Raw genomic sequence first — 14,583 nt, 5'->3', positions numbered from 1 at the left:
ATACGTCAAGAGATATTTGCAGTACGTTCGCTACAAGTTATCTGAAACCAGATAACCAGTGTGAAATCCGATGCATGGGCAAGTACAAATCCATATCTTTACAGGCGGAAAAAATAAATGGATTAGTAGAGTTTAACGCCCCTCTGGTTCGACGGCAAAGGAAAGACCGAAGTGATCCAGATCTTAGCCGTGTGGGAAACTCTAATGATCACGGTAAACCTAGGACATGAACAAGATCAGCATATCCTGGTCCGTCAAAGAACCCAAACCGTATTCTGACACCTCGCGCCACTGGAGTGTTCATATTTATACATACAGTTTGTATACGGATCGTGAGGTAAAAAGAAGGAACAGGTAGAGATTGAAAAAGTAGGAAGTGGTGGAGGTGTAAAAGTAAATACAAGTTGAGATGTAAGAATGCACGACCTGGTAGCGATGTAAAAAGTAGACCTGGTAGAGATGTAAAACATAGGACTGGTAAAGATGTCAAAAGTAGATATTCACAGAGACGTAAAAAGTAGGAACTGGTTCAAGATTCCGATAAACAATATTCTTGATGATGTTAAAATTTGAAAATGTTTGAAACATACGAAGACAGAACATGGGATGTTTAGATATGTGCGCAAAGCGGCAGGTTGGTAGTTTTGAAGTGACATAAAAAACTCGTGGAAACGTGAAATCATAACAAGATGCACTGAATATCTTTAGATGGTTTACTCTCGCATTCAGGATTTACACCATTCAGTGACGTCACAGACACGTCATCATCTTAAATAAACGTTATTATGTACAAGGCACAAAATGCTTCACATTGCACTTCCTCATCTGGAAAGATTGTCCACTGTCAAGGTCACAAAGTCACAGAAAGTGCTGACGACACATAACCACACTATGACATCTTTGGATTCTATCTTACGTCACGGATCTATGGCGTAAGCATTACGTATGTATGACATGCGATACGTGTGTGTTATATATACGTAACGCCATACTGAGCAGGCCTGCTGCTGAAAGCAGAATATATCCTTTATCTTTGGAATGCGAAGCTTAGACGACACCATGACCGTCCTGTAAACGTCAACTGCTGGTTAAATGTTTAGAATCAGCAGTTATTATGTCGACTTCTGCGGTGTGCCTTTGCATGACTAAAGTGTTGTTTGGCTCTCGCAGCATTTATACCGAATGGACATTTATTTCTTCTTCGTCGTCGGAACAGATGGAGAGTTCGTCGCTGCTGACGTCAACGATGTTCTCGTCTCCTGATTGGTTCTTTGGGTCGTCACTAGATGTCTCTCCTTCACAGCCGCCATCTTCTTGTCGCGCGTGCACTTTGCGATGACGCTCGAGATTACTTTTATGACTGGTAGCGTAATCACAGATCGTACACACGAAGTCTTTTTGTCCGTTGTGCACCGAGAGGTGGCGCTTCAGGAGAGCCTTCCTGCAGAACCTCCTTCCACAATAGAAACACGTGTAACCGTGGTAATGGAAGATCATTGCGTGCTCCCGTAACGACGCCTTGGTCGTAAACAAAATGCCACAGCATTCTAACAGTTTTGAACAGGCCTGGTGCATTGTCAGCATGTGTCTTTTCAGGTTATTTCGTCTGTCTGTGGTATATCTACACTGTGGGCAGGGAAAGATTTTGCGGCCGTAGCCATATTGTGATGTGTAGGGATCGGACACCGAACCAACCATCCCTTGTAGACCTTCTGACGGTGGTACTTTTTCGGGAAGAGATGCTTGTGTCCTTATGTTGAACATTTCACTCGATGGCAGGGCAAGTGTTCGTTCTGGAACTAGAACAGGTTGGGTGAGGGAGGGAGCTAGCGACGACTTGATATTGTCTAGAACACGGTAGCAGCTTGCATGTTGTCGCCTCATGTGATCAAAGAGGCTGAGACTGTAAGGGAGGGATGCAAGAGGGGTGGAGGCTGTCTTCCCCACCCCATCGGCCTCTCCCGCCAGTTTTAGAGGGGGAACTCTGCTGCAGTCGCCCCCGACGGGAAGAGGAAACCTGCACCCTACAGCATCCAGAACCAGGGGCCTCTGACAGTACACTGGGGTAGGCCTGTAAGAGAAAACGACAGCTGTTAGAACATGATGACACCAGGTGCTCACATAGATAAACATGTACATACCAGAAAATATTCGTAGCACACACACTTTGTGATAATAGCTAAAGACTATTACTTCGCCCTTCTGAATACCTGACACAGGAGGTGGTGGTGATGGGGGACGGTGGGCTTGAGCCCCACTGAAGCGAGTTACCTGGATCGGCGGTCACGCTCTGTGGCTTGGTTGACTGCATGTCATCCTACAGGTGCTCGTTACATCTATCACTGTTTTGAAGGTGCTCGTTATATATATATATTGAATAGCCTGCCCCATTGTCATAATTCCCCCATGAACTTATGTATCCGTCGTAAACGAACATTAGACGAAGGAATTCTAGAAAGTGACTTTCACAGTGCCTTTGATTTGTGCACTAATATGACTTCGGTATAGTTTTATAACGAAAAACATAAAGTAATTTATTGCACTTGGCGAAAGAAAACAATATGAGCTACTTTCTCTAAGACAATCAATCACCTATAAGTGTCACGTGATCCGATATCCTGGGAGGTGATGTATTGAAGTCCGTACACAAAGCTCCGGGGCAGTGACACCTCGAAGATTAAACCCGGGTGGGGGCAGACAGATTTAATCAAAAATTTAAAACGCAACAGGGGCAATAACATTAAACCCAAATCCCAAACACTGAACGATTGTTCTGTTTTGAAAAGTTCCCTTCAGGAGTAATATTTTATGTCAGAATATTTCAAAATCCAAATATTTTCATTTTCAAGATGGTGCCTGTGGATTGGGAGAGCAAAATCAAGCCGTTCTCTTTGAGAGAGGTATCAATTATTGACAATTGATTGAGAAGTGGGGAGTTGCAATCTGACCAGGTTGAGTAATCAATCATGTTTCTCTTTTTCCTTCCCCCAGTTCCAACACACCAGGGGTTGTTAATCAGAGATGTAGCGTAGCTCGTAGTTTAGCTTCAAATCAATGTCTAGTCTCCCTGTGACTGCCGACATATTTGCACGATCTTAGCAACCCACGATGACGTCATCAGTTTATGGCGTCATTCTATTGTTTCATTTATTACTTGAGATATTGACCGCAATTCAAACCCTTTTAACAAACGACGCTCAATAGCACAGAGCACAGAGCACAGAGCACAGAAAGCCTGTTTTTATTGGTTATTAAACGCGTCACATGATATCAACCTAATGTGACAGAAGAACATTCAGCAGAGCATGCGCATTTGAAAAATCTCAACTGTTCAATGAAGCCTTTCCCAAATTCCATACAATATTTTTTTAAACAACATGCAGTGAGTAATTACTATCCAGTGACTAAATAATAACCCGCCTGTCCATGAGAGCGACAATTTCCCGACTCTTCAGAACTACTACAGAATATGCAATTTCACAAAAATGTGACTCACATTTTGAATAATTTACACAAAATGTATCTTGTGGTAAGGTGTGACGTCATTATCCCAGCATGCATTGCATCGGTCCAGATGACGACATAAATAAATGATGAAGTTAGTGTTAACTTTATGGGCCGCTAGTCTCCTCCTATCGCTTCATTTGCACGCCTAATCACACCCACGGCATCGTGTGTTAGAAGTCATCTAAAATTTTTATACAGCGACAATAAATTTAATCTCTGAAATAATTGTCTTGTATTTTAACACAAAATAGTTGACGCGATATCACCCGATCGTAGAGACAAGGCTGCGAGAGTACCGCTGTAGAAAATACGGCATTGTTATAAGGTTAGAGAGTAATACGACAACTTCCGCTAACATGGCGGCGCAGCTTGAGGTGATTGGTGTATATTGTCAGTAAACCTAACATTATTGGAGTAGTAGCTCGATAAGTACTCTGGAGGACAGGTCGTCAACAGTTTACGACAACACAGTGGTTTACGGCCGGAACTGAATTTAACTATAGGAGTTGGTGACAGGGGAATGACTCCTACTTCTGATTGGTCAATAATTCAATAACTATTTCATACTTCACTTGCTTGCTATTTCCAGACAGCATCGTGTATACGGATTGAAAAAAAAACAGATGGCATTTTTATCTGGTCCATCTGCCTGCAATGGATGAGATGTCATAACTCAACATTACAATAAAATAGTTGATGGGAAGCCTTTAATGAGCTACAGTGTTAACTATACATATCGACGGGGTAACGGGGAAGGAAAGCGACGCAGTGACACTGGAATGGTTCATGCTGTGCATATTGTACCAGTAAATGAACAAAAATGGAAGTCCCAGTAACTAAACCGACAAACATAGCATGTGTAAGTAAATATGAATTCTTTGAGACACGAAGCAATATATGCTTTAGCCCTTAGTTTTAGTTTGTGTATGCACCTACTTGAGAGTTGACCCCAGGGAAGAACAGATCATAGACTACACCTTAATCTATCAGGAGAAATTCCTTCAATAACATTTTCTTGAATGATGTCAGATCGTGTTTCTAAAACCTACCAGCATGATTGAAGAAATGTTGTATACAGCCTTGATCTACCTATTATAGAAGAAAACCAACAATAACCTAGCCTCGGGATATTTTCATAATACAGTCTCAAAAAAAATACCTTCTTTGCTCTGTTTTCCTATGATAGATGAAGCCCATTATACAGGTGAAATCTGAGATCCTTGAAACCCACAGAAAGTTTGGACCTCCTATGCCTGACAAGATACCTTCTGCATTGAGACGTCCTGTTTGAAGTTTTTGGGCTCTGTGGTCGAGAGGGGTGAAACGCCACACCAACTCCAGGACCATAAATCACAGAACCAAATGCCATCTTCTTCCTATACCTCTGTACTGATACGGAAATCCTCCCCCTTGAAGGGAATAATCTCCCCAAACCCTTTCCCCAACTACCAGATCCCCTGGGCGCGCAGTAACTCAAGCCCTCCATTATTAATTTTCACCTGTCGAAAACGTCCTTCTGACAATACAGCGCTTTAGAAGGTGGTAATCTGGCAATTGGTCAAAAATTCAACAGACGTGGATTTGTGTAAAACACTATAAACAACTCCAATATAAAGCTTTGGCGCTGGTTTGTTTTGCTTTTGGACTTAAAGTTGGGGACACTTGGTAATTAGAGACCCTGTCCCAGCTAATCAGGCCATAGGGCCTCGACAAGGAACTCTTCTGTTTCCTTCTCATTTGTCATGACCCGCCCAATCTGTCAACCAACAAACAAGGGACAAATGGTAGAAGACTGTCTGAAAATACACCCCAATAGACTGGTTGGCAGGTGCCCGTTACAGCCAAACACAGTCCTAATGATTCGTCACAATTTGCCACACTGGGGCATATCAAAGCTTTGTTGTAAAGTGAAAAGGTTTGCAGTCAACAGACAATTCCGCGTGCTTGAAGTTAACGTTACATCAAGAGCTACATTTCCAGAATCTACTAGTAGGTCTTCAAAATATTCTCAGAATTATAATTATGTGTTTAGACAACGTTATGGGTGTGTTTGCAAATGACACACTCAGTCAACGGAACAGAACTGATATTCAGTTCAACATATGAATAAAGGATAGATGTGGGAAGAATTCAACAGGAAATAAATGGAAGCCAGGATTAGATATAGTTTGAGATATGGATGAGCGACGTTATACTGTTGTATTTTAACAGCTGTGTCCGGTTCATTTTCCCTTTAATCAACAGTACTCAACAACTGCATTTCAAGCATGAAAAAGAAACGACCATATTTTCTTAAACAGTTGCTTAAAATATAAGTGAAATGGCGTCATAATAAAAATGTTGTTTGGATAGTATAAAATCCTGTATACAAAATACTGACATATTTCCTCCTCAAATATACAACTTTCGAAGAAAAGTATTGTTCTTGGTTCAAAAACATCGTCTTGTTATCCAAGTCAACACAACGATAGTGAAGAAGTTTTATTTAGAAACAATGAGAAGGGGATCTAAAAATGGGCATAACAATAGCTTCAGGGACGTGATTTTTATAACATTGATTTTAGATTTCACAATGGGGTTTACAGCCGACATTTGCAGCGAAACAAATATCGTTATGTGAAGTAGTTGTTCACCAAATATAATGAAGGATGACTTGGCAACTGTCAATTCCGCTGGTTGTGATTCCCACAAGGCTTAAAACAAATGACGTCTCTACGTGTTGGCGTCGCCAGGTTGTTTGTGCCAGTTTATATAGACATCAATGCCTTAATAATGCTTCCGCGACAACTATTTATACATCCCTTCCAAATCGGATCAGTTGCTCTTTCAGAAATAATTCATCTCATTCGGAAATCAAGACTTATATTTTTCGATCAGATTAGCAATAGTAATTGGACAGAGGGGTATCGATCTGTGTTTTGAGTGGCATCACGTGGGGTTCGGGGACAGTATCGACGATTGTCAACATTGGGGGTTTTATTCTTCTCAAAACATTGTATGAAAATGTGATTATTTTGTTATGTTCATATTTTGTAACAATGTTGTTTCTAACAAGATATAGTCCTTGTATATTTTCCTGGCGTTTTTCAGTTTCACTACGTGGCCACGTTGTCAGTGTCAAAGACGATATACAAAAACATTAACAAGTATGTTGATTGAATAAATAAAGCGAAATTGTTTGTATGGATATAATTGGTTTCCATGGGTTTTTTTCCCTTTTCGTTTCTTACATTAACTACATATTCAGTGGTAAACAAATGGTTTTATCAAGACACGTTTGCTTATATGTAGAACATTACAGTTTGGCAGCGTTATTTGGAATAAAAATAACATATATTTATATCATAATTTCTGAAACTTTATAGATACATTAATAATTTCCTTTTTTTCTTCAGTGATCTCACTTCATGTCAAGCACTGTTAACGCAGATTAAAAACACATCAAAATATAACATTATAAAGGCTGGCTTGACCTTCAGTCGTTCCGTGCCTTGAGCATATTTTGTGGAGAGGGAAATGGCATTTAAATAGACAAGATTAGTGACTAATACGTGCGAGATATAAGTGATGTGGACCCGTCACTCGTGGCGTCCAAACACGAGACCACCCCTCCTCCCAGCCAGGTCCCCCTTCGCCCAGATTGAGATGCTTCCTAGCTAACGAGGGATACCGGAGCCTCCCGAGAGGCGATGTGAGCGAGCTGCACGTGACACATGATCTCCACGTGCAAACATGGGGCGTGCATTTTCACACTTTGCCTCTCATGAATTCATGTGTTGTGTTTTGGGTAGGGGACGGGACAGAAATAATGACCCAGGGAAAATCGAGTGTTTCGCGAATGACCTTCGTATCCCTCTTTATTATTTTTCTCCAACCAGTCTCGTTACAACCGATATTAATCTTTTCCGTAATTCGTTTTAGAAACGAGAAGGCTAGTTTTCGTGACGCCCAGTTGTTTTTCCGTTGTTTGGTTGAAATTAATTTTATTGATTACGTGTTTACGTCTATAATTGATGATATCTGAAAATTGGAGTTTCAGCAAATAGTTTATTTACTTTAGATTCATGACAGATTAATTGAAACTGTTTGAAGTTGAAGCGGACACGATTGGGGTTGAAAGTCATATGGACACATGTAATCAGAGTAGAAGGGTCTGTAGCAGTTCAGTCAGATCAAATTCGGGTTATGATCCTCAAATTAATTCATATTTTTCTGAAGACTTGTTTTATATTTCCTACGTTTAAAGAAAAAAAGCTATAATACTCAAATAAGGCAATATCGAAACTGCTACCTAATTAGCAGGCTATGAAAGATGACAATTGTAGATAGTGTCTAAATAATCGTATTATATTGCCAGTTATTCCTCGCTTTGCTTCACAACCCATACATGTAATATATTCCTAGTTCCATGACAATCTCCGCTGTAGTTTATGCTACATGAGATTTTCATTAAATCAATTGACAAGAATGCATGCTATATGACTGCCCTATGATTGTAACTGTAACAGCCATGTTTTACATGAGCCTGCACGTGTTATTGGATATTAGTTTGAACTAAGGTTGCATGACTCCCTCCATAATGTTTCCAAGACAAAGACCACTCACCACACGCTATGAATGAGTAATAAAGGGTTAATTGTCTATTAATTGCTTAATGAGTTCATCTCTCTTCCATGTGTCTATCATATCTTAACCCCCACTCCAACCCGACAACCCCCCCACCCCACCCCACCCACCACTTCCCTTCCTGCCCCCATGCCCACCCTTTGGTCCTGTTTTGGTGGGCTGTAGACGAGGACGCAGATCGGACAGTATAATCTATAATATCATGACTAACTACTGGTTCAATTACAGCGCTGGCCATGAAACAGCGAATGGTACAAAAAATAGTTTTTAACAAGAAATACATGCATAAAGAATATCGATACAATTAAAAATACTTATGCCATTGATTATTTAATTTAATGTTGTTTGTCTTCAGTTCATAATTTATTACTTAAAAGAGAACAAAACGTGTCTCAGCTATTTATTCCCGAAATTATTCATTTGTCGTCCCCTCAACCTTTTGACCACACTTTTTTTCTGTATTTCTGTTTGAACCCCCTGAACTCCACCCACCCCCACCCCCTTTCAAAATTCCTGGATCCGCCCATAAGACCTTATGATATTATACAAATCTCCGGTTTCAATGCATATCAAATTCAATCCAATATATGTTTTAATGTTGATCTGCAGTCTGTTTAGGAAACGTGGACACTGAACGTTACGACGGATATTTAAACTGAATTAAATTGTGACAAAACTGGAACTCGTTCACTGATTAAAACATTTCCTGAACACATTAGAATGAAGCATGTTTCTCACAGAGCTGCCATTTTCTTATATTTAATAACAGATGTAGCAATAATTAAACATTTGTGAAACAAACAATAAGAAGGTTTGTATAAGCAAATAGTTATTTTTCATTTGGAAAAACATAACTCCATGTTATTTGTTAAACGTTATTTATAGGTACATGTAGTTAATATCAAAACACTCAAGCAGATGCAGCAATATCATTGTTAGCATTTAGATAGTCTATTGTTTAAACATTCAGACCAAACAGTTGTATGAGTAGTTGACATAGTCGGCAAATGTTACTGGAAGAGAGTTTTTAACACAGGCACGGGTAGTTAAAACGGCGTACAGTGGCCAGGAATTATTTTTAAAGGGTGAATATACGTGTATGTTTGGCCAAAGTAGAAATTTGAAAGTCGGTAAATCGAATATTTTGTTTCACAAGCGAATCCTTTGCTCAGTGACTTACTCCAAACGCTACCAGCAGAAAAACTGAACATGGCCTTTAATCAAAGACAGTCTCACTTATGTTTTGTTTCAGTTTAGTTGATAAGCTGGGGAATATACCTAACTCGGAAATATAAACTTTTCATGCATAAATATATGTAATTATGGAATGAAATACTTCTAAAAGTGTTAAGTTGCTTATTTATCTTTCTGAAAAAGAATTAAATTATTTAATTGTGCTCAGTCCAAAATTTAATGTATGTTTGGTTTGGTATATGAGGCCACGTTGATGGCCATGTCATTATGACCTGCCTTAAGAAACCTTTTTGTTTGTTTGTTTCATCCATAATTTGCAATTTAGATACTAAACTCTCATCGCCTACTGAAGAACACGTCATAACAATTTGGTGTGGATATTTTGTAGTTTTCGTGCTGTCCTAAAACTCGTCTCTTTAATGTACTGTGGAAGCTCCTGGCTTCGTACCTGCCCAACTCCTGTGTCAGGTTTTAGTCAGTTGTGCACTCATTGTATTTGGAGAGAAAACCTTTGGTGCTATTCTCTATTTATGATTTTCGTGACAGCACCACACGAGTATTTTGTGTTTACATATTTCCGTTTCTGTCAACAGTTGATGCTAGGAAATAATTTAATAAACAAAATTCAAATTAATCACTATTGACGTAGCCTCGTATGTTTAATTCATGTCAATATTGCCAGGGGTTTTGTAGTTTTAAAACTCGTGGATATATGTTTACTATGTCAACGATATTTAACGTGAAATAAGGCAACTATGACTGCCAGTCTTTATTCAGTATATATCGAAAATGTACATCAGTGTGCCATAGTTTTCATTAATTATTTGGGATCTGCGTTTCCATATAACTTAACTAATTGAGAGTACTGCCTCAATAATTTCATCATCATTCATAATGATATTTAGGAAAACATTCTTAATTCGATGTATTCATATTCTAGATGACGGCTGCTCTATTCTCAACATGGCAGTTTATATCTTGGCGTGCATTCCAAATTTTGTCATCGTCAATCCGTATGCCAGATTGACGATGCAAGAACAATTGCATTATACAGTACTAGATATACTAGATTAGGGCCAAAATAATAAATTCAGAGGGGAATTGAAGAAAGGAATGTCATTGCTGGTAAAGCATATTTTCAACAATGACGAGAAAGAACATTTTAAAATGCTATATATTCTTAGGTTTTTGTGTAAATCTAGTATGAAACTGTGTCCAATTCTCTTTCCATAATTCTTTATATTTGGATGTTTCTTGCCCCGACTTTCCTTGATACCGAAGTGCTATTAATCTGTGTCCCTGGCGGTCCCCGGTCACCAGTGTTGTAGGGCTCAGAACGTAACCTCAATGGGAGCTCAAAAACGAACAAAATAAAGTGGGTGTCACTGTTTGAAACTCGAGCCTCGAGGGGGATTTCAATCTCTATCTGTCTCCGTCCCAAACTTTGTCCACTACCCTCTCATTCTCCCCGCACCCCTGGGGCAGGTTTGCTCATTTGTCAAACTGTAATCTCACAATGACAAAGTCCTCTGTCCATCGTGCTATGATGCAAACATACGACAAAGCTCATTAAACTATTGGCGCAAAGCTTCATTCAAATCTTAAGTTATTTGCCTTCAAGTTCCCCAAAAGCTCACGTGAACCGTACATGAATTTATCTCGCGCCGTTCCGCTTCTTCTCCCATGTTTGACTATGCACGCACATAAAGACTCTGATAAACTGCAAATTTATTACATAGTATGTGAGTTTGGTTGATTACAAAGAAGAGTTAGTGTAACAATTTCTTTTAACGACAGAACATATATTTGATATTGTTCCCTTACACTACAAACGTTAAGACGCCGCCCCATATGGGGACTGAGGGACGGGTCATTTTTACAACATGATGTACAAATTACTCTGTTTTATCACCAGTGTTGTATGTTGTTACTGAATATTTCTTTTGTCTTTGTCTCCAAATGACGTGATGGGTGCATGTATGAAACATACAAATGTTTAAGTTACTGTTACTGTTTTGTGAAAATATATAAGAAGGATATAAATTTCTGAAATTCGTTGACCTTGTTCTGGTGAAATATCCATTTCTTTACGCAGTGAAGTACACTGAAAAGTGTTGCCTGAAGACGTTATTGTTTTCAACTTGGAGGGTGTATAGTAACCAATAGCACATTGGTGTTCAAACCACCATTACAAGAAAACGCAAAATAAAATATAAACACGGAATCGTTTAATAATTCCTTGAATACAACAATTACAATAAAGACTATGTTCCAGATATGAAATATGTATTTAGCAGCGATGAAATCATATTTTCTATATTTCACTATTTTATTTATTCAATTTTACATAAATCACCAAATAATTGTTAACCTAAAATACGATTCTTTGTCGCTTGTGTACCTTTACCAAGCTAAATTGTTTGTGTGGTGTATGCTCGGAAATAGTCTGACAGTTCCAACAGCAGGAGCGTCCGTCTTTGAAACCTTGTCATTATCAACATCTGACATTAATTTTATAGGCCTAGTCCTTAACAAATTGTTCTTACAGGGGAACTGCAGTTTAATACTTCCTCTTTTCCCTCCGAACAATTAAAACTGACTCCTCAGTCCATTACGAGTCTGGGAAAGTAGATTACTTTATACTACGGTAAATCAAACCGATGCTACCTCAATTTCTTATATATATCACAATGCAATACAACCCTAGTGTTGGTATTTGCCCTATTCTTTTGCAACAAATACAATCCAAGAGATATATTTAGTTAAGCAACACGACACCCACATGGTTAAACCGCCTATTCATAAATCTCGCCCCTGGTTTACAGACAGTGGTTCCTGCAGGTAGGGCTAGTTAACGCTCCTCAGAGAACAAAGACAGTGGTATGTGCCATTCGTATATTTCACTATATCACATTGTATCGTATCCCAGCCGTGTAATTTACTCAAGAAGATTTATTTATATATACGTAACTACAACGCCGCTGATAGCACCACCGTGGTGAACGCCAGGAACATGGAACACTGCGATAATAAACGGGGTAATAGGCCGTAACTTGGGTTTTCGGTTCTATATCGTTCATATAATTCAGTACCACTTTCACATCCAGTATAAATAATGTGCTAAGATGTCGTATATACAGTGTCCATTTCGGTCGGACTTGCGTATACAATATGCTTCGGACGACTTATTATTATTCAATATTATTCTCATCTGTGATTACATTTAAACTGGAAACAAACATTATCCTTAAGATCGTTCAAAACAGTCATTCGTATGTGAAACTTTTGCCGGGAATAACTTTGACAACTGTATTTTTTGGCCATATTCACTGTTTTGAAGAAACTTGCAGCCCTCTCCATCTCTTGAGCCGTGCGCCTCTAGCAGACACATTTTCAAAAAGAAAATGCATCAAAGGGTACCTAATTTTAAATTCATATTTCCTTGTTGTCATCAAATTAAAACGATATAAATTTTGATATAACTCCAAATTAAGTTTTTATCAAAGATCCATGATAATTGCTTTATGTAAACAAACAAAGGAAGTGCGTTCATTTTTCATTAAATTTCAATAGGCAAAAGTCACAGTCTGCTGGGATGAGTGACTCTCAATATTCGGTCTACTGCCTCTGTTGTGGTTAGAACATTAAACTGTCTATAGACCATACACTACCATGGCAAAACGTCTATCTTCCATAGAAAATCAGTAAAACATGCCTTAAAATCTATAAAACTGGCGTCGTCCTTGTATTTCTTATTGTAGACTGATTTAATCGGAGTGTCTCTCGCAATTGATGTTATATATTAGCCGACTGCGTGTAATGAACTTTGTCCTTTTTAATGCTTCTCTTAAATTTGTTCTGGGATACTTTTGAAAGAAGAAGTCATCATGGAAATGCTTCTCGAGTTTAATGTTTTCTACTTCCTTTCCCGAAATATGATTGACAATATTTGATGGTAAATTTATCATAATTGAACAGACTGGGTACGCGTAAGAATGCCTCGGTTGTAGCTGTCAGATGAAGATTACATGTACATTACAATGTCCAAGCGTCTTGTATCTGGTAAACAAATGACATTACTATGTTGCATCTTGTACTACTTCATACTAGCATCACTAATCCACACTGATTGCTAGAATAACTTAAAATATTGGTCCCATATATTAATAATAATCAAGTGTCAAATCTAACCTTTTCTACAATATTTATTCATGCACTAGTCAATGATGAAATAACAGCTAAATAAAATATTTATCTTGTTAACAGATGACCAGTTCAATCTTCGGAAACACTGAAACATGCATCAATATTACATCATGACAAAACCGTGTGTGAAAACAAACGCCTATTCCGATCAAAAAAGGAATAGATACGAACATAAGGAATGCCGTGTTTCGATTCTTACCTGCATGGTACGTGCATAAACAAGGGTCCGTCCATCTGGGTGTCTGTTATTATGACCAGTTGGTGCCGAGTAGTCAGTCTGACAACATTACAGGGCTTCAAGCGGGGGTTATCTATCGCGGGTACAGAATTGCTGTGTGTATGCTTCACTGTCAACACCGTGACTTATCCACAAACTAACACAATGTTAAAACACATTCTGTCCAATAGGAAGTCAGACTGAAATCACGTGACTCGAAACAGAGGCTGCACGCGCTACTGACCCCGAAATGGGCGGGACGATATGGTGAATACGTCAATCAATGTTAGTGAGTCCTTAATGACAACATTTGGTCATGCTTGGGTAGCCAGTAAATATTTGGTTGCCTGACTAAAATTTTAATATGGAAATCAACTTTATAATTTACAGATATGATTGTGTGCACGATTGGTATGCAAGAGGGGCATGGGTGTGAAGACGACTGTTAATTGTACTCAAAGATTAGGATGAATAGTTTAGTTCGTTGACGGTTTTTCTTCCTTCCCTAAAAATCGAAGATTGCACGTGTTGAGATGAGAGCTTCCAACAACTGCCGACATATTGTAAGACGTCAGTTGAATTGGGATTTACTCGAGATAATAAAATCACGGTGTGTGTTTCTAAACTGTTCACGTGGTTTCGGAATGAGTATGTCAGTCCGTGTTGCCAGAGTCTGTCAATGTGTCGCATTGAATTCCTTTCCCCACCCCAAATGATGAGAACAGGTGCAAATAGTCCGTGTTTTTATGTTATAATTATTTTAGTGTGCCACGTCAGTAGGTGAAAAACACCAACCTCGAATTTTTAAAATGACCTGCCACAAACCACATGCT

At 38.8% G+C, this 14,583-nt stretch overlaps 1 protein-coding gene across 1 annotated transcript; it reads right to left on the bottom strand.

The window, feature by feature from the left end:
• Positions 1 to 701: 701 nt before the first annotated feature.
• Positions 702 to 13,887, bottom strand: LOC137282764 (uncharacterized). The gene is made up of 2 exons (XM_067814549.1): positions 13,733 to 13,887; positions 702 to 2,071 (listed from the first exon to the last, which is right to left on the bottom strand). Exons 1-2 carry the CDS (start codon positions 13,765 to 13,767, stop codon positions 1,174 to 1,176), a joined length of 933 nt encoding a protein of 310 aa, XP_067670650.1. The 5' UTR covers positions 13,768 to 13,887; the 3' UTR covers positions 702 to 1,173.
• Between the last annotated feature and the right edge of the window lie 696 nt (positions 13,888 to 14,583).

The sequence above is a fragment of the Haliotis asinina genome, chromosome 4 (assembly GCF_037392515.1).
Source record: "Haliotis asinina isolate JCU_RB_2024 chromosome 4, JCU_Hal_asi_v2, whole genome shotgun sequence".
NCBI lineage: Eukaryota > Metazoa > Mollusca > Gastropoda > Lepetellida > Haliotidae > Haliotis > Haliotis asinina.
This window is presented reverse-complemented; position numbering and strand designations above follow the sequence as displayed.

Bases quoted from the DNA above. Each gene is read 5' to 3' on its own strand.
- LOC137282764 (XM_067814549.1), bottom strand. From the start codon at position 13,767: ATGGACGGACCCTTGTTTATGCACGTACCATGCAG. The intron at 2,072-13,732 runs GTAAGAATCGAA...TTTCTCTTACAG, and splicing joins TTTATGCACGTACCATGCAG to GCCTACCCCAGTGTACTGTC.